The 23,841-nt window shown below is 38.5% G+C and overlaps 6 protein-coding genes and 3 long non-coding RNA genes across 20 annotated transcripts; 4 read left to right on the plus strand and 5 right to left on the minus strand.

The window, feature by feature from the left end:
* Window positions 1–721: 721 nt before the first annotated feature.
* On the plus strand, window positions 722–3,755 carry LOC124191382 (hepatocyte nuclear factor 3-gamma-like). 2 transcript variants are annotated; one of them, XM_046584570.1, is made up of 6 exons: window positions 722–943; window positions 1,566–1,960; window positions 2,033–2,457; window positions 2,528–2,691; window positions 2,751–2,858; window positions 2,927–3,755. In XM_046584570.1, exons 2-6 carry the CDS (start codon window positions 1,604–1,606, stop codon window positions 3,298–3,300), a joined length of 1,428 nt encoding a protein of 475 aa, XP_046440526.1. In that variant the 5' UTR covers window positions 722–943; window positions 1,566–1,603; the 3' UTR covers window positions 3,301–3,755. The 2 variants fall into 2 exon arrangements, with proteins under 2 accessions (XP_046440526.1, XP_046440527.1); XM_046584571.1 differs by lacking the exon at window positions 722–943 and adding an exon at window positions 989–1,230.
* A 171-nt stretch (window positions 3,756–3,926) lies between these two features.
* Window positions 3,927–5,042, minus strand: LOC124191383 (nuclear transcription factor Y subunit beta-like). Its single transcript, XM_046584572.1, has 4 exons — window positions 4,800–5,042; window positions 4,578–4,729; window positions 4,224–4,482; window positions 3,927–4,157 (listed from the first exon to the last, which is right to left on the minus strand). Exons 1-4 carry the CDS (start codon window positions 4,885–4,887, stop codon window positions 4,030–4,032), a joined length of 627 nt encoding a protein of 208 aa, XP_046440528.1. The 5' UTR covers window positions 4,888–5,042; the 3' UTR covers window positions 3,927–4,029.
* Window positions 5,043–5,890: 848 nt separating this feature from the next.
* Window positions 5,891–10,174, minus strand: LOC124191328. Of its 4 annotated transcripts, none has more exons than XM_046584498.1 (11): window positions 10,032–10,174; window positions 9,229–9,653; window positions 8,991–9,160; window positions 8,763–8,840; window positions 8,376–8,687; window positions 7,875–8,314; window positions 7,507–7,806; window positions 7,155–7,437; window positions 6,823–7,092; window positions 6,493–6,756; window positions 5,891–6,323 (listed from the first exon to the last, which is right to left on the minus strand). In XM_046584498.1, exons 2-11 carry the CDS (start codon window positions 9,518–9,520, stop codon window positions 6,138–6,140), a joined length of 2,595 nt encoding a protein of 864 aa, XP_046440454.1. In that variant the 5' UTR covers window positions 9,521–9,653; window positions 10,032–10,174; the 3' UTR covers window positions 5,891–6,137. The 4 variants fall into 4 exon arrangements, with proteins under 4 accessions (XP_046440454.1, XP_046440453.1, XP_046440455.1 ...); XM_046584497.1 differs by having other exon boundaries at window positions 9,229–9,687; XM_046584499.1 differs by lacking the exon at window positions 10,032–10,174 and adding an exon at window positions 9,788–9,928.
* Window positions 10,175–10,227: 53 nt separating this feature from the next.
* LOC124191330 (cytochrome c oxidase assembly factor 7 homolog) lies at window positions 10,228–15,884 on the plus strand. Of its 4 annotated transcripts, none has more exons than XM_046584502.1 (3): window positions 10,228–10,364; window positions 12,404–13,492; window positions 15,185–15,884. In XM_046584502.1, the coding sequence occupies exons 2-3, from the start codon at window positions 13,393–13,395 to the stop codon at window positions 15,772–15,774; spliced, it is 690 nt and encodes a 229-aa protein (XP_046440458.1). In that variant the 5' UTR covers window positions 10,228–10,364; window positions 12,404–13,392; the 3' UTR covers window positions 15,775–15,884. The 4 variants fall into 4 exon arrangements, with proteins under 4 accessions (XP_046440458.1, XP_046440459.1, XP_046440460.1 ...); XM_046584503.1 differs by having other exon boundaries at window positions 10,236–10,364; window positions 13,240–13,492; XM_046584504.1 differs by having other exon boundaries at window positions 10,239–10,364; window positions 13,275–13,492.
* LOC124191332 lies at window positions 10,895–11,764 on the minus strand. The gene is made up of 3 exons (XM_046584506.1): window positions 11,747–11,764; window positions 11,590–11,682; window positions 10,895–11,525 (listed from the first exon to the last, which is right to left on the minus strand). The coding sequence occupies exon 3, from the start codon at window positions 11,515–11,517 to the stop codon at window positions 10,912–10,914; it is 606 nt and encodes a 201-aa protein (XP_046440462.1). The 5' UTR covers window positions 11,518–11,525; window positions 11,590–11,682; window positions 11,747–11,764; the 3' UTR covers window positions 10,895–10,911.
* A 4-nt stretch (window positions 15,885–15,888) lies between the features above and the next one.
* Window positions 15,889–17,034, plus strand: LOC124191329 (cytochrome c oxidase assembly factor 7 homolog). The gene is made up of 3 exons (XM_046584501.1): window positions 15,889–16,034; window positions 16,096–16,218; window positions 16,285–17,034. Exons 2-3 carry the CDS (start codon window positions 16,119–16,121, stop codon window positions 16,872–16,874), a joined length of 690 nt encoding a protein of 229 aa, XP_046440457.1. The 5' UTR covers window positions 15,889–16,034; window positions 16,096–16,118; the 3' UTR covers window positions 16,875–17,034.
* A 440-nt stretch (window positions 17,035–17,474) lies between these two features.
* On the minus strand, window positions 17,475–18,817 carry LOC124191334. Its single transcript, XR_006873378.1, has 4 exons — window positions 18,651–18,817; window positions 18,481–18,577; window positions 18,324–18,411; window positions 17,475–18,259 (listed from the first exon to the last, which is right to left on the minus strand). It is a non-coding gene; the product is annotated as an uncharacterized LOC124191334 (long non-coding RNA).
* Window positions 18,818–19,015: 198 nt separating this feature from the next.
* LOC124191335 lies at window positions 19,016–20,666 on the plus strand. Of its 2 annotated transcripts, XR_006873380.1 has the most exons (6): window positions 19,016–19,129; window positions 19,315–19,543; window positions 19,629–19,775; window positions 19,863–19,994; window positions 20,081–20,218; window positions 20,333–20,666. It is a non-coding gene; the product is annotated as an uncharacterized LOC124191335 (long non-coding RNA). The 2 variants fall into 2 exon arrangements; XR_006873379.1 differs by lacking the exon at window positions 19,863–19,994 and having other exon boundaries at window positions 19,022–19,129.
* A 470-nt stretch (window positions 20,667–21,136) lies between these two features.
* LOC124191333 lies at window positions 21,137–23,119 on the minus strand. Of its 4 annotated transcripts, none has more exons than XR_006873376.1 (7): window positions 22,870–23,117; window positions 22,765–22,806; window positions 22,488–22,692; window positions 22,343–22,429; window positions 22,038–22,259; window positions 21,817–21,971; window positions 21,137–21,751 (listed from the first exon to the last, which is right to left on the minus strand). It is a non-coding gene; the product is annotated as an uncharacterized LOC124191333 (long non-coding RNA). The 4 variants fall into 4 exon arrangements; XR_006873375.1 differs by having other exon boundaries at window positions 21,817–21,966; window positions 22,488–22,661; window positions 22,726–22,806; XR_006873374.1 differs by having other exon boundaries at window positions 22,488–22,661; window positions 22,726–22,806; window positions 22,870–23,116.
* Between the last annotated feature and the right edge of the window lie 722 nt (window positions 23,120–23,841).

The following is a 23,841-nucleotide window of genomic DNA, read 5'->3' on the forward strand; positions in this document are numbered from 1 at the left end:
GTCTCAAATAATAAAAAATTCAGCATGGAGAAGAACACGGCTTTAGTATATATTCTTCAATAAAATCTGGCAGCCATTAAGTTTATTTTTTATGACAAACGGTTTGGCCTTGAAATTCAAAGCCACAAAAAGTGGGAGAAAAACATTCCTTTGTTTCAAACATATTCATGGGTTCCTCTTCTTGTCTCGAGTAGGTTTGAGCGAGAAGAACAACATTCTTTATATTTTCCATTGTCTTTTTGTTAAATCTGATTTGAGAGAGGTTTGATATTTATCCGTCTGCTGCTTAAAAAATCGAAAAGATTGCAATCACACAGCCACAGAGGATGTGACTTTGAAAAAGCAGAAGTCATGGCGCGCTTGGCGTTTAAAAGGGGAAGGAGGATTTCTAAAGTTAATTCTGTCTCTGATGGTGATGGTTCAGGAAGGGGAAAATAGGGTTAAAGAAAGAAGAAAAAGGGTCGAAAAGGACATGATAAATAATTCGAAAGCGACACACACACAAAGATGTTTTTTTCAAGGAGAAGTAAGAAAAAACGGAGGGGGGGAGAGAAAAAGATGGCGGATGATGAAGGAAGGAAAAAATAAAATAAAAGAGAAACGTGACGCGATGGCTGGCGGGCGCTGAGATCGGCCAATCAGAATGAAGCTTTCACAGACTTCAAACATTTTGAAAGGGGGATGGGAAAGTCTTTGTTCGTTGTACGTTGTTGCCGCTAGGATTTCCCCCCTCTCAACCGTCGTTTTTCCCCTACCCCTATTGCACATGCGCCCTCTAGCGAGCGCCCCATAAGGACGACCGTTGGTGAAGTTTCTGTGTGTGTGTGTATGTAGTAGAAGTGTGTACGGTGTGGGCCAAACCGAAACTCAAACTTGTAACTACAGTTTTTCGTTTGGATTTCGGCCATCCGCCCTCCGATTCAAGACAACAACGTGACAAACAGTAAGTTAATGAAATTTTGCATCGAATGGTACCAGATTTAGTCACTGTTAGAGTAAATGTCATGTGTTTTTTATCGAAATAAAGTGGCGCGGGAAAATGCCGGACGGGGCGGGCTCGGTTTTTTGATTCTCCGTCGCGCGCACTAAGTAGCGATCGACCCTCCATCTTTCTTTTCTCCTCCTCATTTCCTTTGGCCACCACCTTTCGCGCGCTACCTCATGTTTACCTTCAATTTGGTCACTGAAATATGGCAATTTCGTTAATTTCATAGATATTTTTGCATTCCGGTAATCTTGTTTTACTAGACTTGTCTCGTTTATTTCAAATATTTTCGCTGAAATCATCTTGTCGATGGCTTAAAAGACTCGAGGGTCCCTCGTTTTTCGTCTGTTCCCGCCCCGGCTCTCCCTGACTACGTACTTTTTTTCTTGTCAAAGAGATTGGGCTCTCGCTTGTAGTAGTATAGTAGTAACACAGCGTAAACGTGCCCTTGATTTGCGCGCTATCCAAGGACATGGCCTTCGATGTTTGAATCTGCGTCAATTACTTTTGGAAATTTTTTTGTTTTTTTGAAACTGTGAAAGTCAACTGTGTCTAATGGTGTTGTTTTAATTTATTAAAGGTGATATCTACTAGAAGAAATAAAGAGACTACCTTGATATGGACATGTATTCCAACAGTGGACTCCCTAGCCTGACTTCAACATCATTTACCTACTCAGCCATGCACGATCCATTGGCTCTGCCAGACTTCTGTGATTTTGATGGCAAAAATGACTTGATGGACTGCAGTTTGGGATTTAGTTTCCCAGAGCTCAACTCCTTTGGTGGTTTAGATCTGGACAAGCTTGACCAACTTGTGAGGATGGAAGCTGATCTTGAAAGGATTGAACGGCTGGAAAGGCTAGAAGTGGAAGTGGGTTCTCTTGATTCAGATGGAGAGTCAGCAATTTCTTTCCCGCCAACACTCATTGGACCTTCCTTGGGCCTCAGTGGTTGGGCACCATCAGACATGAGCGTAAGTTATACAAACTCACTATTTAGCATTTACTATTGCATGTATTAATTTGCTATCATTGCCTTTTATTAGATTGACTCAAGTCTCAATCATGGGTGCAGTGTGACAGCAGCCATGGACTCTGATTCAACAGATGTGGTAGTCAACCCCTTATCAGTCTTGCCTGTCAGTAGTTCTGCAAGCAGTCTTAGCAGTGGCTGGTCATCCTTGCTCCATAGGCCGATTGTATCCACGGCACCTTCGACTATCAATGTTCCTTCTCCGATGCCGGCTAGTCCGGCTCCACAGGGTTCACCTATCAGCTTGCCGACTAGAATCGCCAAGTCCATAGCGAACAACCATGGCTCATCTGTGATGAACGATTCCGGAAGTATTGGCGCAAACAACGGCGGCGGATTCCCTAAGCCTGCCTATTCGTATTCTTGTCTTATCGCTCTTGCGCTCAAAAATAGCCGGACTGGCTGCTTACCTGTATCTGAAATTTATCGTTTTATGTGGTATGTTTTTTTTAATCATTTCAAGGAAAATTATTCAGTTAGTTTTAATGTTTTTAAATATTATCTCTAGTGAGCACTTCCCATATTTTCGGACAGCTCCAGCTGGCTGGAAAAATTCTGTCCGCCACAATTTAAGCTTGAACAAGTGCTTTGAAAAGGTGGAAAAGATTGGCGCTACTAATCCTAATGGCACTGTGGGATCAACCACGACCAACAGTTCTTCCACCCGCAAGGGTAAGGGTTTTTTTCTTAGTATTTTGCGAACACGAATTAAAATGTCTTGATTTCTTTAGGATGTTTGTGGACATTGAGTCCTGCTAAGGCTACCAAAATGGACGAAGAAGTGCTCAAGTGGTCACGTAAAGACCCATCTGCCATTAAACGTGCCATGGCCTATCCAGGTATGGAATTTTTATAATTTCCTTTTCCCACTCGATAATTTATTAATGTACTCTTTGTATCTAATTAGATGCCCTCGAAATGTTGGAACGTGGTGAGATGAAGATGGAATCAGCTGGTGGGGCCAGCACAGAATCTGAAGACGAAGGTGAGGGTCCCGAGGAAGAAGTCGAATGCCCGTCTCCGCTTGCTCGAGTCACACCGCCCGAGCCCAGTCCGCCTTTGGATGACAACAAGTCCAATGGCAACAATAAGGAGCAGCTCAATATTGGTGTCAGCATTGTGTCTCGATTGGCCCCACCTATTACGGGCCGAAGGCCGTCCGTCCCACAGTCTGGTGCTGCCAAATCCCAGCCACAGAAAGTGTATTACAGCTTGCCCAAGTTTCAGACGTCGGGCAATGAGCTCATCATCATTGGCGATCCACGAATGGATACTATGTGAAACTTGTTTCGTATTTAGTTTTCTTCCGTGTTCCATCACGTCCCGTCTTTACTTCTTCATCCTCATCTTATCTCAATCCGCCGGGATTATCCGAAACAAACAAAAAAATCAATTATGCCTACCTCTTCAAATTTCTTCTTCTTTTTTTTGTACGAGAACCTCACTGATTTTGCAGCTATTTCTGTTTAGGTGTTTCAAGATTGTTTGCTCCGTTCTCTTCCAATCACATTTGTTTATCTTTCTGTGTTGAGGTGAGGAAGGAAAAGTTTTTTGGTGTTCTGCACGTACCTGACAAACGGCGGATTCAAACCAACCAGGGACCAGAGTCGATGATGATGTGTGCATGTGCTGTGTTTAAACGCTCCCATTTAGATATTTCTTGCTGTACTTGACGAGTTAATATCTCGCGCCCCCACCACATTATTGGCCAATATGAAGATAAGTTTTTCTTTTTATGTTCGTGCCTTTTTTCCAATTACTCGTCCCTTACTGGACCCCTATCCCCTACAGTTGTCTAAACGTGGCGGTGATCTCCTTATTTCCGACGTGTTTTCCTTTTATAACTATTCTGTAAGGTTTTTTTTGTTGTTTCATTTTGTCCTCTTCACTTAAGTAATTGCGATCGATTTCATTGGACACTCGTGTATTTGTCAATGTCGTGTGTATATAAATACATAATGAATAATTTTTCCAGAAAAAAACTTGTGTATTCGTTTCACATTTGAGTTATTATCCGAGTTGGAATTGAGTTATTTGGGTGCCAGGATAAGTAGTGTAAATGACGTTGGCCTGCTGATTGCTCAGCTGCCCGTCCGCAGTCAAGACGTTCACTGTGTGGCTTGAAGAACCTGCATCACCTAAAAGTAAACAAACAAACTAAGTGACATCTCTAATCAAAACAAAAACAAAGAGGCTTCTGCTACCATATTCTTCAGCTCCTTCATCAAAACCATCAGCTCCAGGAGTCCTATCCCCTTTAATTGACTCGCGATACTTTTGGAGGTAATTCTTGAGTGGCTCTGCATAGTTATCAAAACCCAAGGTAGACATGGCAAAAAGAATATCCTCTCCATTGATGGTCTTTCTTTTCTCTTGGTGGCAACGTTCACTTGCTTCACTTGTGATGAAACTGATGAATTCAGAAACACACTCTTGAACACATTCCCTGGCATCCTTGGCAATCTGTGTAACATTTTTGTGATCATGATGTAGATTTATAAAGATCAACATACTACTGACTCTTAATCATCACATAATTTTATTCATCTTAAATTTACCTTTCCTGTGCGTGGGATTGTTTTCTTCATAATACGAGCTACATTGGCAATTGGGAGGAATCTATCCTGCTCCCTCAACATGGGATTAGAATGATCACTTCCATCTCCATCACCAGAATCATCTGCATTGTCTCCTCCCATACTGTTTTCTCCTGTTCATTAATAATTAAAATAATATGTCATCACATTGAATAACATAAAGAAATGGTTTTCTTGTTTTACCATCGCCATCCGATTGCACAAATAACTGGGAATCTGAAGAGAGGAACGTCGCACCCAATTCTTGACTGGCGTCATTCCCGTCCATCATTTCTAAATATTTATATAAAACTGTAAAAGAGTTTTATCTGCGAAAACTATCTCGACTTTGAGTTGAATTGTCCAGAAAACAACACGTCCAATCAGTGAGTGAAGGAAATGCGATTGGCTGTGAGCGTCGACAATGGCAATGGGCAACGCTGTTGGGCATTGGTGGCTAAATAGTTTAATGTTCGATTATTTATGGGTTGATTTTATCGACGAATATTTGCTGTAAATAATCTAATAATAAAATTTAAAAAGCAATAATTATATAATTGTATGAATCTATGCCAATTTGCTTTAAAAAAAAATATTTCTTTAAGAATCTAAATCAGTTTTCGATTATTCTATCGTTCTAGCAGACGATCGTCGTTACTACTGACTTGTGTGTAACCGGTGTATGTTTATATTTCCTGACTGTTTAGAGTCCGAAATCATAATTAAACTAGTGAGTATTTACATTTATGCATAGGAAATTCTAATTTCTAAGAACAATTTCACAAAATTAATTGGAATTCACAATAGGCAAGATGATGGGCCAACACGCAAAGTTCATTGCTAGGACGGTGTTCGTCCAAAACAACGACATTGAACAAGCCTGCCGTGTAATTAACAGGTTTGTGTATTATATTGTGTTGGAAAATACAAAATTTAAAGATCAATACTGTGCTGTAACGTCAAATGGAACTAACTTTCTTTAAACAGGATAATGGGTTCTGAAGGATGGTTTGATCAGTTTCGCAGGACCAGACGTTATGAGAAGCCTTACATGGTATGGCACTGAGTATTGTTCTGTTCTTGATTGAGTATGAAACTAAGGGATTAATGCAAGACTTATTTTCAATCTTTAAATTTAGGCACGAAGAAGGATCAATTTTGAAAAGTGTAAAGCCATCTACAATGAAGATATGAACAGAAAAATTCAGTTTGTATTGAGAGCAAACAGAGTGGATCCATTCCCTGGATGTTAAAAGTTTTTTCATTATCTTAGTAAAACACAATTGTCTTAATCATTATAATTAAATGTCTGTTTTATTTCATTAAACATCTAAAACAGCTCTAACAACTTGAGGTATATTACAACACTATTGCCATAGAAACATGTATACCTATAAAATACTGCAAGCAGAAAAGAGAGGGTGAATTTGCATAGGAACATGAAAATAATACGATAGTCTCACACGATCTCCAGTCGTTTATGGAAATGAGTAACATAGAAAAAGACTAGGTAGAAACCGATTTGTTTAAACGCTAGAAAAGTTAAGGCACTGGGACTGAATAGTGTCTTTCGTCCTCCTCAATTATGGATATTAAATTGTTGGAGGATTCAAAATCTGGGTAAGAAGTACGTAGATCCACATTGTCCTGCCCATCAAGGTTCATGGTCGTTGGGCGATATACGTCTATTCGGGCATGAAGTGCAAATCCCAGTAAGTAATACTCTGCCTAAAATTAAAAAAAAAAAAAATGCAATGAAAAAACTGTATGATTCTCTTTATTCACTAGATCTTCTACCATTCTTACGTTCCTCTGATATGAGCAGCAGTTAAATAAAGCGTAAAGACTGAGTAATATTTTTATCATTTAAGAATTCGTGAAACAAAAGCTAACATACCCGTTGTAAAGTAGTCGAATCTCCAATCGGATTTAGATAATTCATTGCCAATCCCTTGACATTTTTGGAATCGGGGCGCGAAAAGAGGCCCAGGGCAAACAGTGGAAAAGAGTCTCCAAGTGAATCGGCCAAATTTAAATTCAATGCGGCGCTCAACATGTGCAACTTTAGAGCTTCCATCAGTTGCGTGTCCAACACCAAGTCTGCATTCAAGCGAGACACAAGAGCTTCCAATGGATCATTTTCGCTGGCCAAGTCTTCCATCTGCAAAAAAATAGGAAACAGTTTTAGCAAATCGTATCACGTTTCAAAGGATTTTGTGAAAAATACCAAACGATCCAGCGTTTCTAGACACAAATGAATGCCCTGGATGACATTGTTGCGTCCATAAGGCAATCGATGACCAAACGTCCATTGACGTATCCATTCCCCTCCTTGAGCCAGTTCACGATCAATAGAGTCGATAGCTTCACTAGCTCGTGGCCAAGGAATCTTCTTCATCACCATCTGGCATAATGTTGCTCTGAGGATGCCGTAGTTGTCTCCACGCATTTTCCTCATTCTCCGACATTCGGTTAAGCGTTCCAATTCGATGTAGGCCTTTGCAAATGAATTAAGATATGAGTCAAGCTGACACGATTGTGACGCAAACTAAGGCATACTTGTTTAATAGTCTGAGCACGCGGCGTTGGGGCTTGCCATGTATCCTGGGCGTAATGATGCAATAGGACGGTAGATCCAACCGCTTCTTCTCTCCAGGATGCTTCCAGATCGAGTCCAAGATCAGAGAAGGCTGAATCCCGATTATGTTGACTGGACTTTGCCCATTGTCGACGTTTGACCACTCCACTTCCAGCGACGCTATCTTCATGGGACGAATCGTCAGGACTAGTCATGCAACTACTGTAGGATGACGTCGTGGTGCAGCTCATGGAATCACTCTCCCTTTTCAAGAGAAATGAGAGAATGTTTTCCATATCATTCCAGACGTTGAAGATTCTTTATTTTTCATACCTCTTCTCTTGAAGAGGTGAGAGGATCGAAGCCGATGTAAAAGAGGCCGATGCATCACTGCCAGGTGTTGTTCCCTCCCACTCCAAGTAGCCAGATTCTTGCGAGCACCAAACAGGATCAATGTTTTGAACTTCCAACAACTTGCCACTTTTGTACATGGGAAGCGCTGTGCAAGAGGCTGAAAGTACTGGATCCGCAAGTAACGCCGATTTCTCATCATCATCGGGCTTTTTCTGTGTGTAGTGGTTGGGCGGTTGCAAATCAAGATTATCCCATTCCATGGATATTCCATCTTCATCACTAAAAATTGTAAAAAACCAGATTAATATTATTCCATGCAAAAAAATATTGGCATTGATGGATGTTACCTGCCAGAGATAAGGGGTAGCTGTACGTGACTAGGAGAAAAGTCGGAAGCGTTGGATGCCACGTCGCTGATTTCGTCGGAGATAGAGGTCAGGTTGAGCATGCCTTTGAACGAGGATTGCGACAAATGGAGGGGAGCCAATTCCATGTTCATACCTGACAGATCAATCTCAGACCCACCGCTTGTCGGGTGATCGTGAAGAGTGTACAATTCGTGGTTCATGGCCAAACAATTGTTCTTGACGCTGTTTATTTCTTGCTCGATTCGTTCAATGACTTCCAAGGTGTTTGAGCTGCAACCTGCACTGAAAGGCAAGTCTAGGGAGAAATCCGAGCAGTCACTATCGACTGAACACTCCCGGATTAGTCGACTCACTTCACTAGCTCCGGATACGAAAGATTCTACAGAACCGTCCCACAGGCTCCAGGAGACTCCATCAGACTGTAGAAAAGAGAAGAATGACTCAACATTTCAAGAATAAATAAACGTGTGTGAAATATACCTGAGAATGCGGATCTTTAACGGACAAGCTGTAGGAACGTAAACGATGTGAACGTATTGGTGAAACTTCTTGTGAAGAAAATCCGGAGAAGGATTCACTAGACTGATGGACGAAAGTTCGTTCATCTTGTGCAGGTTTGTGCATTGGGTACGTCAATTCTTTAAGCTTGACCAATCCGTCTGGAGTGGAATAGCTCGGGCGAAGTGGCAGTGGATGGAATCCGAGTTCCTGTTTCTGTGTTTGTTTACGGCGGCATGCCACGTGACGCCAGCGAGTGCGAATTTGATCAGCTATGTACACTCCTTTACCAATCTAAATTTGGAATGGGTTAAAAATAAAACGATAGATTTTGATCGAGTGAGTGAGTTTGCCACATAAAGTATTTACCTTGCGTTTCGGTCGGTGATCGGCCGCAAGGCAGTTGAGTCCCACGGAGATATCGATCTCGAACAAGTCAAACAAATCCTGAATTCAATCACGATACATCGTAGTTAGTAATGGAGAAGTGACCATGCTGGCCAGGCCGTTCTGGAGACGACCACGCTATTTATGGATCAATAGGTGGAAGGGGTCCAACAGGCAACATTCGGATTGACGTCATTCGACAGTACGTACCTCCTCCATTTCTTCACAATCCTCGCCGCCGTCGTGTTCCATTTCAAAGGACATGGGAAACAAAGAAGGTGGTATTCCTCCGTCTATGAACCTCCTATGCATCGAGTATAGCCAGTGGTAACAGAGTACTCCGCCTACTCCGAGAAGCACTACGATTCCTGCTGCCTTGGCTATAAATGTACAAGACAATTAAATTTATGAAAGATGACCATATGGATGAACTGTGATGGATATATACCCGAATGTTTGGCGACAGCCCATGCCTGTTCGAGCCAACAAATTTCTATGCCTATATTTCCGGAAAAGGAACACACATTGCTCTCTAAGGCGATAGCGCCTGGAGTGGCTACTAAACCCAGGGTGGAACATGGGGAAAAAAGTCCTGAATTTCCACCTGGGCTGAAGTAGACAGCAAAAAGAAGGCCACCGGGTACTGAACCGGAGTAATCAAACATGCTGGACCTGGGCGAGCGACTATTGACTGGAGACGCTTCGAATTCGTCCTCCAACAATATGAATCTTTTCTTCATTCCAAGTAGAAAGGCTCCAATGGAGAGATGAGTTGCAAACCAGCATCAAGCTTGGATTTTCTTTAACTGACTTTTGCTACTGTCACAGCAAGTGGTTGGATGCTGTGTGTCTTCAACAGATACCGTTTCAGATCTGAAATATGCACAACAGATATCCCTATAGGAATCTTTGGACAAAATTGAATATTTAGCAATGATCAATCAATATATCTCTTATGTAATTTACATCTTTGTTTAGCTCAAATATAATTCATAGAAAATACTCACCTTAAACATTTTGGAGATATGGCAAACAATAGTAAATGAAAAGTGTTGGGGGGTGTGAAAGAGAAAGCAGTTAATACCACAAAAATGGAGAAAAGGTCTAGCTAAGCTTGTGAATCAATAATTTTTTTACTTGAGGTGAATTGACAATGACCGAAACGTACCACCGCGTTGGGTTTTTATCTAAGGGCCAAGAGCTCTAATCTACGCAGTCTACGTGATTCTTATAACGTAAGAAATTGTTTACCTTGTGAAATAATCAGATTTTGGCTTTCCCTTTAGGTGGTGTGATAATGTTCTAGCCTCGGTTGGAAGACCAAAGGTTGCCGGGCCGCAAATCGGCCACGGCTTCCTTTCGATTAACTTTAAACGCAGTCCAATCTATTGTGGTGGTTGACGTAAATCCTATCATCCAAATACTTAAGTAAACACACTTTGATTCACCCAGAAACTGGGCACAACTACTCTTCAGAATCCATCACTGTTGATGTCTACGACCACAATATTACTAGTAGACAGCTGAGCCCTCCAGCGTCTAGAGGGAGATACTCATCGTCAAGCCAAAAGAGAGCTGCTTACGGTAATATTATTTCCGCCTACAATACGCAGAACGCAGTATAATGTGAAACATGAAAAAAAAAAATATATTATTAGCGTACTTTAGAAAGGCAGAGCTATAGATACCTGGTCAGTTCATGGCTGTGTTGGCTTCCCTATCCCGGTTTCAGGGTAAACGTAAGCCGATTTGGAAGAATGAATGAGCGCCTCTAGTGAGTGTGTCAGCTACTACGTGAAGCCAGCCAATCAGGAAGGGTCTATGAAAAACTCATTGGCCAATCACAGCTTACTTTTCTACAAGAAGTAAACAATAATAAAAAGGAGAAGTATCCAACTGTCAAACCTCTAAGTTTTATCTAACTTCTAAGTGTCCTATCTTTTTAAGTGTCCTCACATTTTTACATTTTATTGTTTGGTTGTGTAAAAAAAATATGTGGTGTAAATACATGGTACGTTTTATTCTTAGTTACTTTGAATTTTATTCTCTTTCTGCAATATTTCGATCTTAACACGCCAGCTGAGTCCAATATACCAGAAAGACGAGATTAAAAGTTAATATTTATGAACCTTTAATGAGGAATGCATGAACAAATTTTTCGATCGTTGAAATCCTTTATCAATTGCGTTATATTTTCAACTGTTGTGAAATGGTTTGACAAAGCAGTAGTGCTTGATGGAATGTTCTTTCCGTTGACATAATACATTACTTCTTGTTTGTTTTGAAAATGTACACTTTTCACATTATAATTTCCATTTGGTAGTTGATCCATCGAAATGCAATAAATCATTTGTTTGATTTGATCAAAAGACCATATCCAATTCTTTGGTATCATTGATAAAGTTACTAGTGACTGAAATGTCACAAAATTAGACTTGAAATTAGTAGAGCTTGCTTCCATAGAAGGTGATGTAACTGTCGAATCTTCAATGACAACAGCAACGTTTTTGTTCATTACATCAGGAAGTGGATCAAAAATAGCTTCTTCAGCAGCCTGGGGAATGTCCATTGATTCTTGAATAGTAGAGGTAGCTTCCATAGAAGGCGATGCAACTGTCGTATCTTCAATGACAACAGCAAGATTTTCTTTGCTTGAATCAGGAAGTGGATCAACAATTCCTTCTTCAGCAGCCTGGTGAATGTCGATTGTTTCTTGAATAGTAGAGGTAACTTCCATGGAGGGTGCTATAAGATAAAATTAAAGCAATTGCTCTTCAAAATAAAATGTAAAGAGAACTATTATCAATACCTGTACTGTCAACTTTTTTTCTCTTTGACGTAGTAGGTGGTTTGTCTACTTTTGGTCGTTTCCTTACTGATGCATTGCTAGCATTTGCTTCCACTGCAATACATATTTAAGAATAGCGTTATTTGATGTTAAACAAAATAAACATATGTAAAAATACCATTAAGGTTATTTCTCCATTTAAAACCATCAACATTTTACATTGCTTGTCGGCTAGATTGTATCTAAAATGAAAATGGTTTAGTTTCTGTGTGACATTAAAGATTTTACAGGAAAGGAAATACATACCATTTATGAGAAAATGTTTGGGAATTGCTCCAGCATTAAGATGCCTACGTTGGAAAGGATGGAACACGTTAAAAATTTAAATCCCTGATTTAAAGTCACTTTCGTCAAAATGACGGGAGCAAATACGTGAGGTGCTCGTCAAATTGCTACATGGAATTAGTTCTTGCCATTTTGATAATGAAGTTTTAGGAACTGCAAACAAAGTTACATCATTTTCTTTTTGATTTCCTTTGTAATATGTTGTTTTACAACCAGGAACAGCACACCTGCCAACCATTTTTACAGAAATTATGGTTAGGCTTCATTCACGTAATACACGATGATGGCCGCCGTATTCACATATTACACAAAAATGGCCGCCGAAAGTATTCAACGTCTTATCACTAGATGGCGCTGATTCATTCTTCCACTTCACAACTTCTGACAAGCTCCGCCCTAAAACCCCCTGAAAATCGGCTTACGTTTACCCTGAATCCGGGATAGGGAAGCCAACACAGCCATGAACTGACCAGGTATCTATAGCTCTGAGAAAGGTAATTCAGCGCCACGTACAGAAATTGCTGCCGTTTTGAACGGTAAGGGGCACTAGAGGGAAAACCGAGGCACTAAACGAATTTATGATGTAGCACGACAATGGAGCAGATCGCAGAATCGCTAGGCCGCTGACCGTTCAACAACATCCGTTTTGCGGTTTTCCCAAGTCCTCAATGCATTTGATTCTTTTACCACGGTTGGCAGTTGTGTATAATGGATAACTTCCGTTTTGTTTTTCCGATTCGTTGTCTTATAACGCTTTCTGATTGAAGCGATCTCCGTGAAAATCTATTATCCCAAAATAACTTTACAGATTTCACTTTTTCGGCTTAAAAAATTATTCACCCTTAACTTAACACCCTAATAAACATACTCTAGTTGCCAAGTTGGTCGTCCATTACAAAAAAGTTTCAACGTTTGCGTGAGCACGCCGGTATTTACTGGATTGGCTTCATTTCAACAAGACATTTTCCCTTTTTTTTCATTTTAAAAATATTTGTGACGCCACTATTGTAAGCGTGACAAAGCACGTAACCTGTGGGTAAAAATGGACCAGATAAGATGCAAAATCACGTCCGACTCTAGTTACCGCGGAAAAGTGACGACGCGGATCGTGCGTTCGCGAAGGAAGAAATTTCAATTAGTAATTAAGACACGCGTGGGCTTTGCAGTATTTTCTTTTCTCAGCAGAATTTTAAAAAGAAAATTAATATATTTTTCCATGATCTATAAATAATTCAGCACTAGAGTGCACATGTCCAAGAATAATTTCATTTTTTGATTTTTTTTAATCTTTAAAAAATGTCACGACTTGAAATTTCCCTTTCACAGATGGCGTTTTAACAATAATGCTAGTCCTTTAACAGATGGAGCGCGCAGTCTGGCAGTGCAGACGAAAAATAAAGTAGTCCCTAGCCGCAAGCCCGCAAACGTTTGTGTTATTATACATGTACCAAAATAAAAACAAATTCGTCAAGTTCTGTTATGGCATGGAATTTCAAAAATGAGGAAGAGGTGAAACAATTCTCTGATAAGTTGGGAAACGACTATAGGTTTGGATGTTTCAACGAAAAGAAACCTGAAGGTGAGATCGGTATTTGTGACCAATGTTACCGGTAAAATCTATTGCACTCCGGAGTCCGGAGCGCTCTAGTGTCAAAAGTGGCTATTGCACTCCGGAGTCCGGAGTCCTCTAGCGTCAAAAATGGCTATTGCACTCCGGAAAGGAAACATGTAGTACTTTCATTTGGCGGCGAATGGCATTCTGTTTCTGTGTTTTGAAATTTGAATGGTTTTTATTTGAATTCAAAATAAATAACAATCAAATATATTTGAATTTCACTAATAAATACAGATAGTCGGATAATGATAGTAGTAAGATGGAACTTATATTTAGTTATTGTTAACTTAGCTAGAGTACTATGTCCAACATTGAATCAGTACCTTAAAATTCAAATTGTAAATATAGTTAAGTGTCTTGCAACAGGAATAAAGGAGAATTTATAAAACATATCAATTCAGGGTGATATTTCTTGTTAACATTTTTAACTTCTTGCTCTATTTGCTAAGGTGTTACCACAATTCCTACTCACACAAAATTCTTCATAAGCCTCGATATCAATATCACCAAAAGGATTGGAAATCAGGTATTTCTGTATTTCATTGCAGTTTATATTACACAGAGATCATTATATTCAAAGTAAGGATTTAGACAGGTTGTTAAACACGCTATAAACACACGACATAGTGAGTCACCCTCTGACACCCCCATACTTGCCTGAAGGTCGAGCCGGAATTCTCAGAACGGGGCTTCGAGGGGTTCTTTGTGACCTTGAAACGCATTGACCAGCAACTCACTATTTCTGCTGATTGACACGTAACGTGTGATTCAGCTGATTTCACGCTATAAACCATGCAATGTCCGTGTCCCTTATTCCAATAAACTAACAGCTAGACACGTCTTTCATATCTTGAAACAAAACAATACATAACTAAGTTAACATGCAGTTTCCTTTATTATAGTGAGAATATCAAAAGACATTTTAACTGAATTGTGAGTGCGAAAAAATACTTGGTATTTTCGTGTTCAGTTTCACTCGGTGCTTTGTCATCACATGAATGAACTGACAATGAAAAAGTAATTGATTTAAGAGGGGAAAGAATTGGCACATATGGCGGCGTCAATCAAAGATCCTTTAAGAGCGGAATATGGAAGCGCCTCGTCCTTTGATGATGGGTTGCTTTGGGTTCAAACGCCGAGGAGAATAGAGCAAGAAGTTGAAATGTTTATCAAGAAACATCACCCTGAATTGATATGTTTATACATTCTACTTTATTCCTGTTTATTTGCAATTTGAATCTAAGGTACTGATTCAATGGTGGACTCTCCGACTCTAGCTAAGTTAACAATACTAAGTCCCATCTTTTATACTGGCTAATGGCTATTTGTGTTTATTAATGAAATTCAAATATATTTGATTGTTATAAATATATTGCAAATTTATTTCTTACCCTTAATTTAATTTTTAATGAATTCAAAACCAGTAAAAACACAGAATCAGTCGTTATTTGCCATTCGTCGCCATAAATGACTTCATATTTGACTTCATATTTCCTTTCCGGAGTGCAATAGCCACTTTTGACGCTAGAGGACTCCGGACTCCGGAGTGCAATAGCCACTTTTGACACTAGAGCGCTCCGGACTCCGGAGTGCAATAGGCGTGACCAATGTTACCACGTTCACACACTTAATGGTTTGTTTGTTTGTTTGATGCAGTATGCCATCTTCTAGGAGATTTCATGGAAGGCTTCAAAAGGGATTTGAAAAAAGCCGCTATTATATATCGATCCACTTGTGATGACTACAGTTTCAGCCACAGCTGTCATAAATATGCTACCTATTCATTGACTGGTAAAGGTAGTCCACCCGACTACCTGAAAGCATTTGAATACTTTAAGAAAGGCTGTCATTTGGAAGATTCAGGCTCCTGCTTTTTTGCTGGCCTTATGTGTATGTATGACAATGAAAACACTAAAATTAAACAAGATTATCTTCAAGGAATGGGATTTCTGAATCAGTCCTGTGACAAAGGAAACCACAACAGCTGTCACTATATCAGTGGGATATATTTTTTCGGGGTTCCTGATGTTTTGAAGAAAAATATGGCCACAGCATATGACTACAGCAACAAGGCTTGTGAACTTGGAAATATATATGCTTGTGCAAATATAAGCAGAATGTACAAAAAAGGTGATGGAGTTGAGAAGAATCCTGAATTAGCAAATGTATATAAGAAAAAAGTCATTGTTATGGGAAAGGAACTGAAAGATCAATTTAAACCCGTTGAACTGGAAAGGGAAGCCTGAGACTGAGAGTCTGAGACGTCGAGACTCGAGACTCGAGAGTTTAGTTTGAATTGTGTTTTTTAATATTTTGAAAAAGAAATGTGATTTTTGAATAAAAATTTAATTAAATACTTTTGTTTCTACTTCTTCTTAATTATGCCTTCTTAGATTAAATTATTATTTTTTTTTTATCTCCTTCCAAATTACAACGAAACATGGAAATCTCTTCATAGATGGAGTCTGTGAGCCTTGCAGACGAAAACGAAAAATCAACTTTCAAAGTAACCAATGATGTAACATTCTAACAAAGTTTAAATCTTAATTCCATTTGTATTAATTCAGAAGAAAATATTTACATTTCCGTCATGGCGTGGGATCTAAAAACTGATGAAGAGGTGAAACAGTACTTGGACAATTTAGGAACTGAGTACAGGTTTGGATGTTTGAGCGAAAAGAAACCGGAAGGTAAGTGCCGGTATTCGTGACCAAAATCACGTTTAAAGTAATGACGTAATGATTTGTATGTTGCAGTATGTCACCTTCTGGGAGATTTCATGGAAAGCATCAAAAAAGATTTCAACAAAGCAGCTTCATTGTACAGATCTACATGTGATGACTACCAATTCAGCCGCAGCTGCCATAAATTTGCTTCTTATGCTTTAACTGGTAAAGGTGGTCCTGCAGACCCATCAAAAGCATTTGATTACTTTAAGAAAGGGTGCAATTTTGGAGATGCAGATTCTTGTCTGTATGCTGGCCTTATGTGTACAGCCAACAATGAAAAAATTAAAGTTAAACTAGATTACCCACAAGGAATGGGATTTCTGAACCAGTCGTGTGAGAAGGGGAACCACAATGGCTGCTACTATCTTAGTGGCATGTATTTGACTGGTGTACCTGAAGTTTTAGAAAAAAACATGACCTCTGCCTTCAATTACAGCATAAAGGCTTGTGATCTTGGTAATATATATGCTTGTGCCAATGTTAGCAGAATGTACACTAAAGGTGATGGAGTAGAGCCGAATGCTGAAATTGCATTACAATTTAAGAAAAAGGTTTTTGAAATGGAAAAAGAGCTGAGAGGTCAGTTTAAACCTATTGAAATGGAAAGAGGAGCCTAAGATGTTCAATTTGTGTTGATTGTAAAAAAATAATAATAATATAGTTTAACGAAATGTATTCGTACTCGTCCTGAACATTACTATTAAATTACTTTTAAAAACCCGAGGAAATAATCAATAACGTAACTAGAAAAAAGAAATAAAAAATTTTTTTATGAAGTCTCCGATCTTTTTGGTAAATTGCGATGGCCCAATAATGGTATTATGCAAATACCTTGTGTACACAAAAACAGAAACACATTATCATTTTATATACGTCTCGAAATGTCAAGCTCCTGTTGTTCAGACTTCCGCAGAGTACTCCAGTTCTCGATACCACCAGTAGTTGACAAATACAAACATTGTGTATGATGGCCTACCTCCCAGCTAGCACGAGTTCTCCCAGATAGTGAACAAAACACGAACACGTCAAAAATCTCCGCACACATTTTTTCCCTCGTTTTGTGAGTGAACATATCACTCTCAGTTCACTCCCAAAATGTATACTTTTTCTTACTGCTCACAAATCCCGCACAAATACGAACAAGCTAGTTTTATAATAATTTTGACATTTTTTACGTTTAATAAAACTGAATGATAAATTTACTCAAAAACACCAACTTTTCTTCTATGAATTGATTATGTATTGATATTCACTCAATTTTATTTTCCATGAGAAGTGGAAAAGCCACATAACGTTCACCTCCTTCTTCAGCCTCTTCACAATTAAAAACATTTGGTACAAGAAAAATTTTATGCAAAATGAATGCTACTGGCCATAGTTGTAAGGTAGGAGAAAGACAATCAACATATTTGATAGACAAAATTGAATTCGATTCAGAGCCTTTAATCCTTTCAACAAATAATTCCCAGCACTCCCGGAGAGATTTTTGTTCGTTACGAAGGTGGCCAAGAAGTTTCGTAACTCAGTAGCACCATCGACATCGTTGTCATCTACAAGGATTTCTTCAATATCAGCGTGATGGAAGTCTTGCTCGTTGACTTCATTCTTCTCAGTTGCATAGTCTGAGTCGCTGTCCGAAGAGTTGTATGTCGATGAATCACAGCTTTCTAAAGGGACACCTTCATCACTGACGACACTTTCCAAATCATATTCAGATTCTAGTCCTTCATAAAATGATTCGTGGCTTACAGTGCTCTGTCGAAGGCTATCATCCCTTTCTATTTGGTGAACGGAGAAAAACTCTACATTGTCATTGTTGGAGTCATCATAGGATATTTCCTCTTCATCGTCACCCATAAAGCCGCTCTCTGTCATAAATTCATCCCCCAGCTCACGTTCGTTTCTTCTTCAATGGCATTTGTCAAGGTGTGCAAAAAACGATGGCGCAGTTGACGGGGTTTGACATTTTCTTTCCTCTTCTTAAACAATTTTGACATGCCTACTAAAAAATGAAAGGTTAAAGAAAACCTTGAATAACAACGGTAGACAACTATTGTAATTATTACCTCCAACAGTCCTTGTCTTTCGCAAGTTTACAGAATGTTCTGAAAGAGCCAACTTATCCAGCCTCAATTGGACTCGCAACCTCTAAATCTAAAAGCAAACAGCACGAGTATTAAATCAGGTTTACATCTATGAGGTATTGTCTCCAATTGTTTGTACCTGAGGATGAGTTTATTTTTTACAGAACACTAAAAGCTCAATGGCTAGTTTATAGGAAGTATGATGTGTTTACTTTTTAGATAATCATAAAAAACACCTGTTCAAAATATTAAAAAAAATTTCATCAATATCATTTCCATGAATGACAAGTGCTGATTAAATTTTTTTACCTTATTTTAACTGCAACAATAAAGATCTCACAATCAATTAAGTCCAGGGCAATGTAATAAGTGCAGTTTTTAATGTAATGAAAGCCAAGCACTAATTTTACGTGTCAAAAAGGACTGATCCGGACGCCATTAAAAAATGCAACTGTAATTTTGACAAGTCCCAATTATCGATAGTTAAGAAAATTGCAGTATTGACATGTTTGAAACGTAGAATTAAAAACTTAATTTTTTATACAATGTTTGAATCACCATTTACAACTTATTTCAAAATTATATAAAATTTAAAAAAATTAACGAACTCATTAATTATCGGTGCAAAAGCAGAACTAATTTTTATAATTAAAAATTTTTCATCTGGCGACGTTGTTGTCTACTATAGCTTGTACGGAATTAGTAAGAAAGACTTGAACAAATGGCGGATTTGATCTCGTTAATGCCATCTAAAAATTGATTTTTTCACAATATTTCGCACAGAAAAGGTGAGAACACTTGTTACTTATGTAATGAATTACAACATATTTTGTTTTCAGTCAAGAAATTTTAAGTGTATCGTAGTATATACTTTTGCTAAGCAAATGCCGGTTGATTATCATAAAGGCCACGCTACTTCTATACATTAGAGATGTTCACAATCGACAACTTACTGTATTTTATTTACAAATAGGATCTTGGAATGACTAAAACCGCCATTTCATGGAAGTATATATTAGCAGAATTGTTTGTGGAAGACAGAACAGAACTTGCAATAGTCTCAGAGCGGTGGACCATTGATGAGAATGTTCTTAAGTATCCGTCCAACTTGAAGGGACCAAAAAGGATGAAGAGCATAATGGATCATGTTATACCAGAAGATTCCTGGACCGAGTATGAATACAGGAGGATTAGAGTCTGTGGTAAGTTCACTCATGAGTGACATTTTGCATTAACGATATGATGTTATATTCCTTTGCTGACACTGTATTTATCTGATTTCAATAGTCTCAGAGAGGTGGCCATTGCTTAGGATGTTCTCAAGTATCCGTCCCACATGAAGGGACAAAAAAGAATGGAGAGCATCATGGATCATGTAATACCAGAAGATACCTGGACCGAGTATCAATACAGGAAGGAGGCTTAGAGTCATTGGTAAGTTCACTCATGAGTGACATTTTGCATTAACGATATGATGTTATATTCCTTTGCTGACACTGTGTGTTTATCTGATTTCAATAGTCAGGTGGCCATTGCTTAGGATGTTCTCAAGTATCCGTCCCACTTGAAGGGACAAAAAAGAATGGAGAGCATCATGGATCATGTAATACCAGATACCTGGACCGAGTATCAATACAGAAGGCTTAGTCTTTGGTAAGTTCACTCATGAGTGACATTTGCATTAAAGATATGATGTTATATTCTTTTGCTGACACTGTGTGTTTATCTGATTTCAATAGTCTCAGAGAGGTGGCCATTGCTTAGGATGTTCTTAAGTATCCGTCCCACTTGAAGGGACAAAAAAGGATGAATAGCATCATGGATCATGTAATACCAGATACCTGGACCGAGTATCAATACAGAAGGCTTAGTCTTTGGTAAGTTCACTCATGAGTGACATTTGCATTAAAGATATGATGTTATATTCCTTTGCTGACACTCTGTGTTTATCTGATTTTTAAAATAACTACATTTCAATTATTTCACTTTAGGTTACTGGAATCAGGCAAAAGAAATGGATCAACGTGCAGCTGAAAATGAATCTGACGGCTTGAAAACAACTCATGAAACAAGGAAGAAGAGTTTGTCGAGAAAACCTGCAATTTACTTTCCCAGTTCTTTTTTCCTTGGAAATTGCAAAAGAACACATTCTTCATCATCCAACGAGAATTCAAGAGCCATTGATCCAATTTCTCCAGTGATTTAATTGTTTACTCAATATGCAACTGTTGTGTTCAATTCTGACTTGGTGTTATCTTGTATGTCATGTGTTAACTAATATGTCATATATGTGTTCTAATGGACAATATAATCAAGTTAAGTGCACTTTACGTATTATTTATTAAAAAATTACAACGACTAGCAGCAAATAATAGTACAGATTTTATTCCCTAAATATGAACAAAATACACCCAGTCCACGCACTGGGAAGGTCTTTTGTTCACTTTTGTTCGTGAACTGTTCACGCACTGAGGGCGGCAATAGGGAGGAAAATGTACACTCCATGTTCATGTACATTGTTCATGAACAGGGAGTTTTTGTTCACTGTTTGTTCACGAACTGTGCGAACTTTTGCTAGGTGGGCTGCTACCTTTTTTATTGTGTTGGTTGTGTAGTTTGTATTGTGACACATCGCCAAGGTCAGGCACAAGAAATTAAATGTCAAATGTCTATTGCGTGACGCGATAATAACTTATTCCATACTAGTTGATTTATTAAAGATAGCATCTTAGTGAGCTAGCTATATACTTTACCAGTGGCTGGAATGAATCTCAATTGTTAGCGGTCTTACATCATTTAAACTTTAATCGCGTTTACTCGTAATTTGTGATGTTACTGCAGCAATGATAGGCACCATTACATTTAAAATTTAAATAACACAAGCTAATTGCATGAAAACTAAGCCGTCAAGTCCAAGTGTGAAATTTAACAAAAAAAGTGAAAGAAAAGTAGAAGGAACGGGAATTGTAAGAACACACAGATACTAAACACACACCGATCGCTAAAGCACGCTAATGGGTGGCTTCTGGCGGAAAAGTTCGACAGATATGAATCAATCCGCATGAATCAGTATGTTCAAATGTCTTCTTGTTTCTTCGCATGCAACGTTAGTCTTGATAGATTTTCCTCCTCCGCGTAAATAGTTATGAACTCATTGTTAGCTTCTCAATCAGGATTTTCTTCTGCTACTGAAGATCCGGTGGTATTGGGCTGCTGACTCTTATTCTTTTGCTCGTGTTCTTTGGCCACATGGATTCGGACGTCGCTCTTCGATACCAACTCAACACCATAAAAAGGACCGGGATAAAGTTGTCCTTTGCTTTCTGATGTGTGCGTCAGCATATCCCGCTTCATATTTGCAACTTGCGTAAATGTCTTACCACACTGAGTGCACAAAAACTGTTTATCACCTATAAATGGAAGGATTCAATAGTCAAACAAAGTTAGATTTTAGATTTTGATTTAAAGTATTAACCTGTATGAATTAGCCAAACTCGTGTCATTGACGTGTGATATTGGAAACACATTGGTCAATATTCACAAGCAAAACGACGTTCTCCTGTGTGTAACCGCTGGTGGGCAACTAATCCAGTTTTCAGCGCAGTTTAAAGCGAGAAAATTTTACCTAAACTTGATTATATTAACAGTTAAAAATCTTGAGAAAGTTATGAAGAAAAATATTGTGAGGTTACACACCACTGGTATCATACTAAAGTGCTTTTTCTTTCATGTGAATAGTCAAATGTTTTCTCATGTCATCAATCAGTTTAAGTATTTGTGCGGACAGTACGGACAAATGGCCAGTTTTTCACCCGTGATCTCGTATGTTGACGTAAGTTGGATCGGTCGTAAAAACGTCACATTTAAAGGGCTTCACTCCCTGATGTTGGATGGCGTGAAGTCGCAAATAATCACTGCCTAAAAATGTTTTCACACATGTATCACAATTCACAGGTGCATAGCTTGGTCCCAGACCCATAGTATATATTCATATGTCATACCAAAACATTCTTGTGATGAAATAACTTTCAAGTATCTTTACATCCATATTTTCTTTGGTGTGTTGTGTCACTAAGCTCAGGATATTCCTGTAAAGAAAATATGGGTTTAGCATTAATAATTGTGACATTTTATCAAAATTCTAACCTTATTGAATGCTTCCAAGTTAAAATCATCATCTCCATTCTCATCTCCGTTGGAGCTCCCTTCAAGGTTATCTTCTGCTGCTTCCTCACTCTCCCTTTTAATGTAGTCAAAATTTTCTCTCACCTCAAAGATTGCTGGAGGCTCATTATCATTTTTTACAGCTGGTTTTATCATCTACAATGAAATTGGGATCACTTTTTCTTGCCTGTTTAAAATACACATCAAAATTAAGTCACACCATATCCGAGTCCATCTGCAGTGTCACTTCTTTAAGCACCTGTCTTGCGATATGGACCAGGCTTCCAATCTTTGTTCCAATCTATAAGGTTTTGAATGCAATTTGAGATTTAGTATATCAATACATAATTATATATTCTTCTACCCTAAAAAGAGGAAAGGCTGCTCAAAAAAAAAGGAAAAAAAAAGTGTCTTTGATCTTGGCCTTGCTTTTGTTTACAGCTGTCGTCTGCTAAAGCGGCGGTTAAGCACTTGAAGATGACAGTCGTAACGATGGCAACCAAACGCGATGATTACACCAGATAACACGTAGATCATGTTTTGATTGTTTTTTAATTAAAGAACTCGAGGAAGTTGGCTAATTCAAACAGAATAATTGCATAGATAAATTCACAATAAAACTTACAAAATATGTAAGGTCAAGACGTTCAGTTGCCAAGTTCTTGATTATACATGTTAATCCTATCTTACCGTTATGTCTACGCTACTCATCCTACATACGGGACTATTATCCAATTTTAAATTTTTCTTTTTCTAATTATGTTCTCAAGTAGTAATTGCTGAGAAATTATTGAACAATGTTGATAAAAACCACTAGATTAATAATTTCTGAACTAATCAACATTGCGCGATAAAAGATAAATACGAAATTGAAAAAAACTGTGAGCACGGGTGACTGCAGAACAAAAGGGTTCATTGCAAGGTTATAAGTAGAACACATCTGTAGCAGTAAGATCATATCAGAGTCATAGAGTTTGATGGTAAGCTTCAAAGTTTTCTGAAAATCGCATATTATTGACGAATTCTGTGCTAATTGGCAAGTTTCGACGTCGAGATGGGTTTTCTCTCGTCTATTAAGAGTTTTTTGCGTCTTAGGAGTCGGTATGATTTCCTCAAGAAGAAAAAATTGAGATCAACATGCGTTTTACTATCTTTTGTATTTACAAAAGATTGTTCTCCGGATGGATTTGAGCATATGGAACGTGAAGAGAAGATTCTTCCGGATGGATTTGAGCAGTTGGAACGTGAAGAGAAGACTCTTCCGGATGGATTTGAGCAGTTGGAACGTGAAGAGAAGACTCTTCCGGATGGATTTGAGCAGTTGGAACGTGAAGAG

Source organism: Daphnia pulex, chromosome 3 (assembly GCF_021134715.1).
Source record: "Daphnia pulex isolate KAP4 chromosome 3, ASM2113471v1".
In the NCBI taxonomy this organism is placed as follows: Eukaryota; Metazoa; Arthropoda; class Branchiopoda; order Diplostraca; family Daphniidae; genus Daphnia; species Daphnia pulex.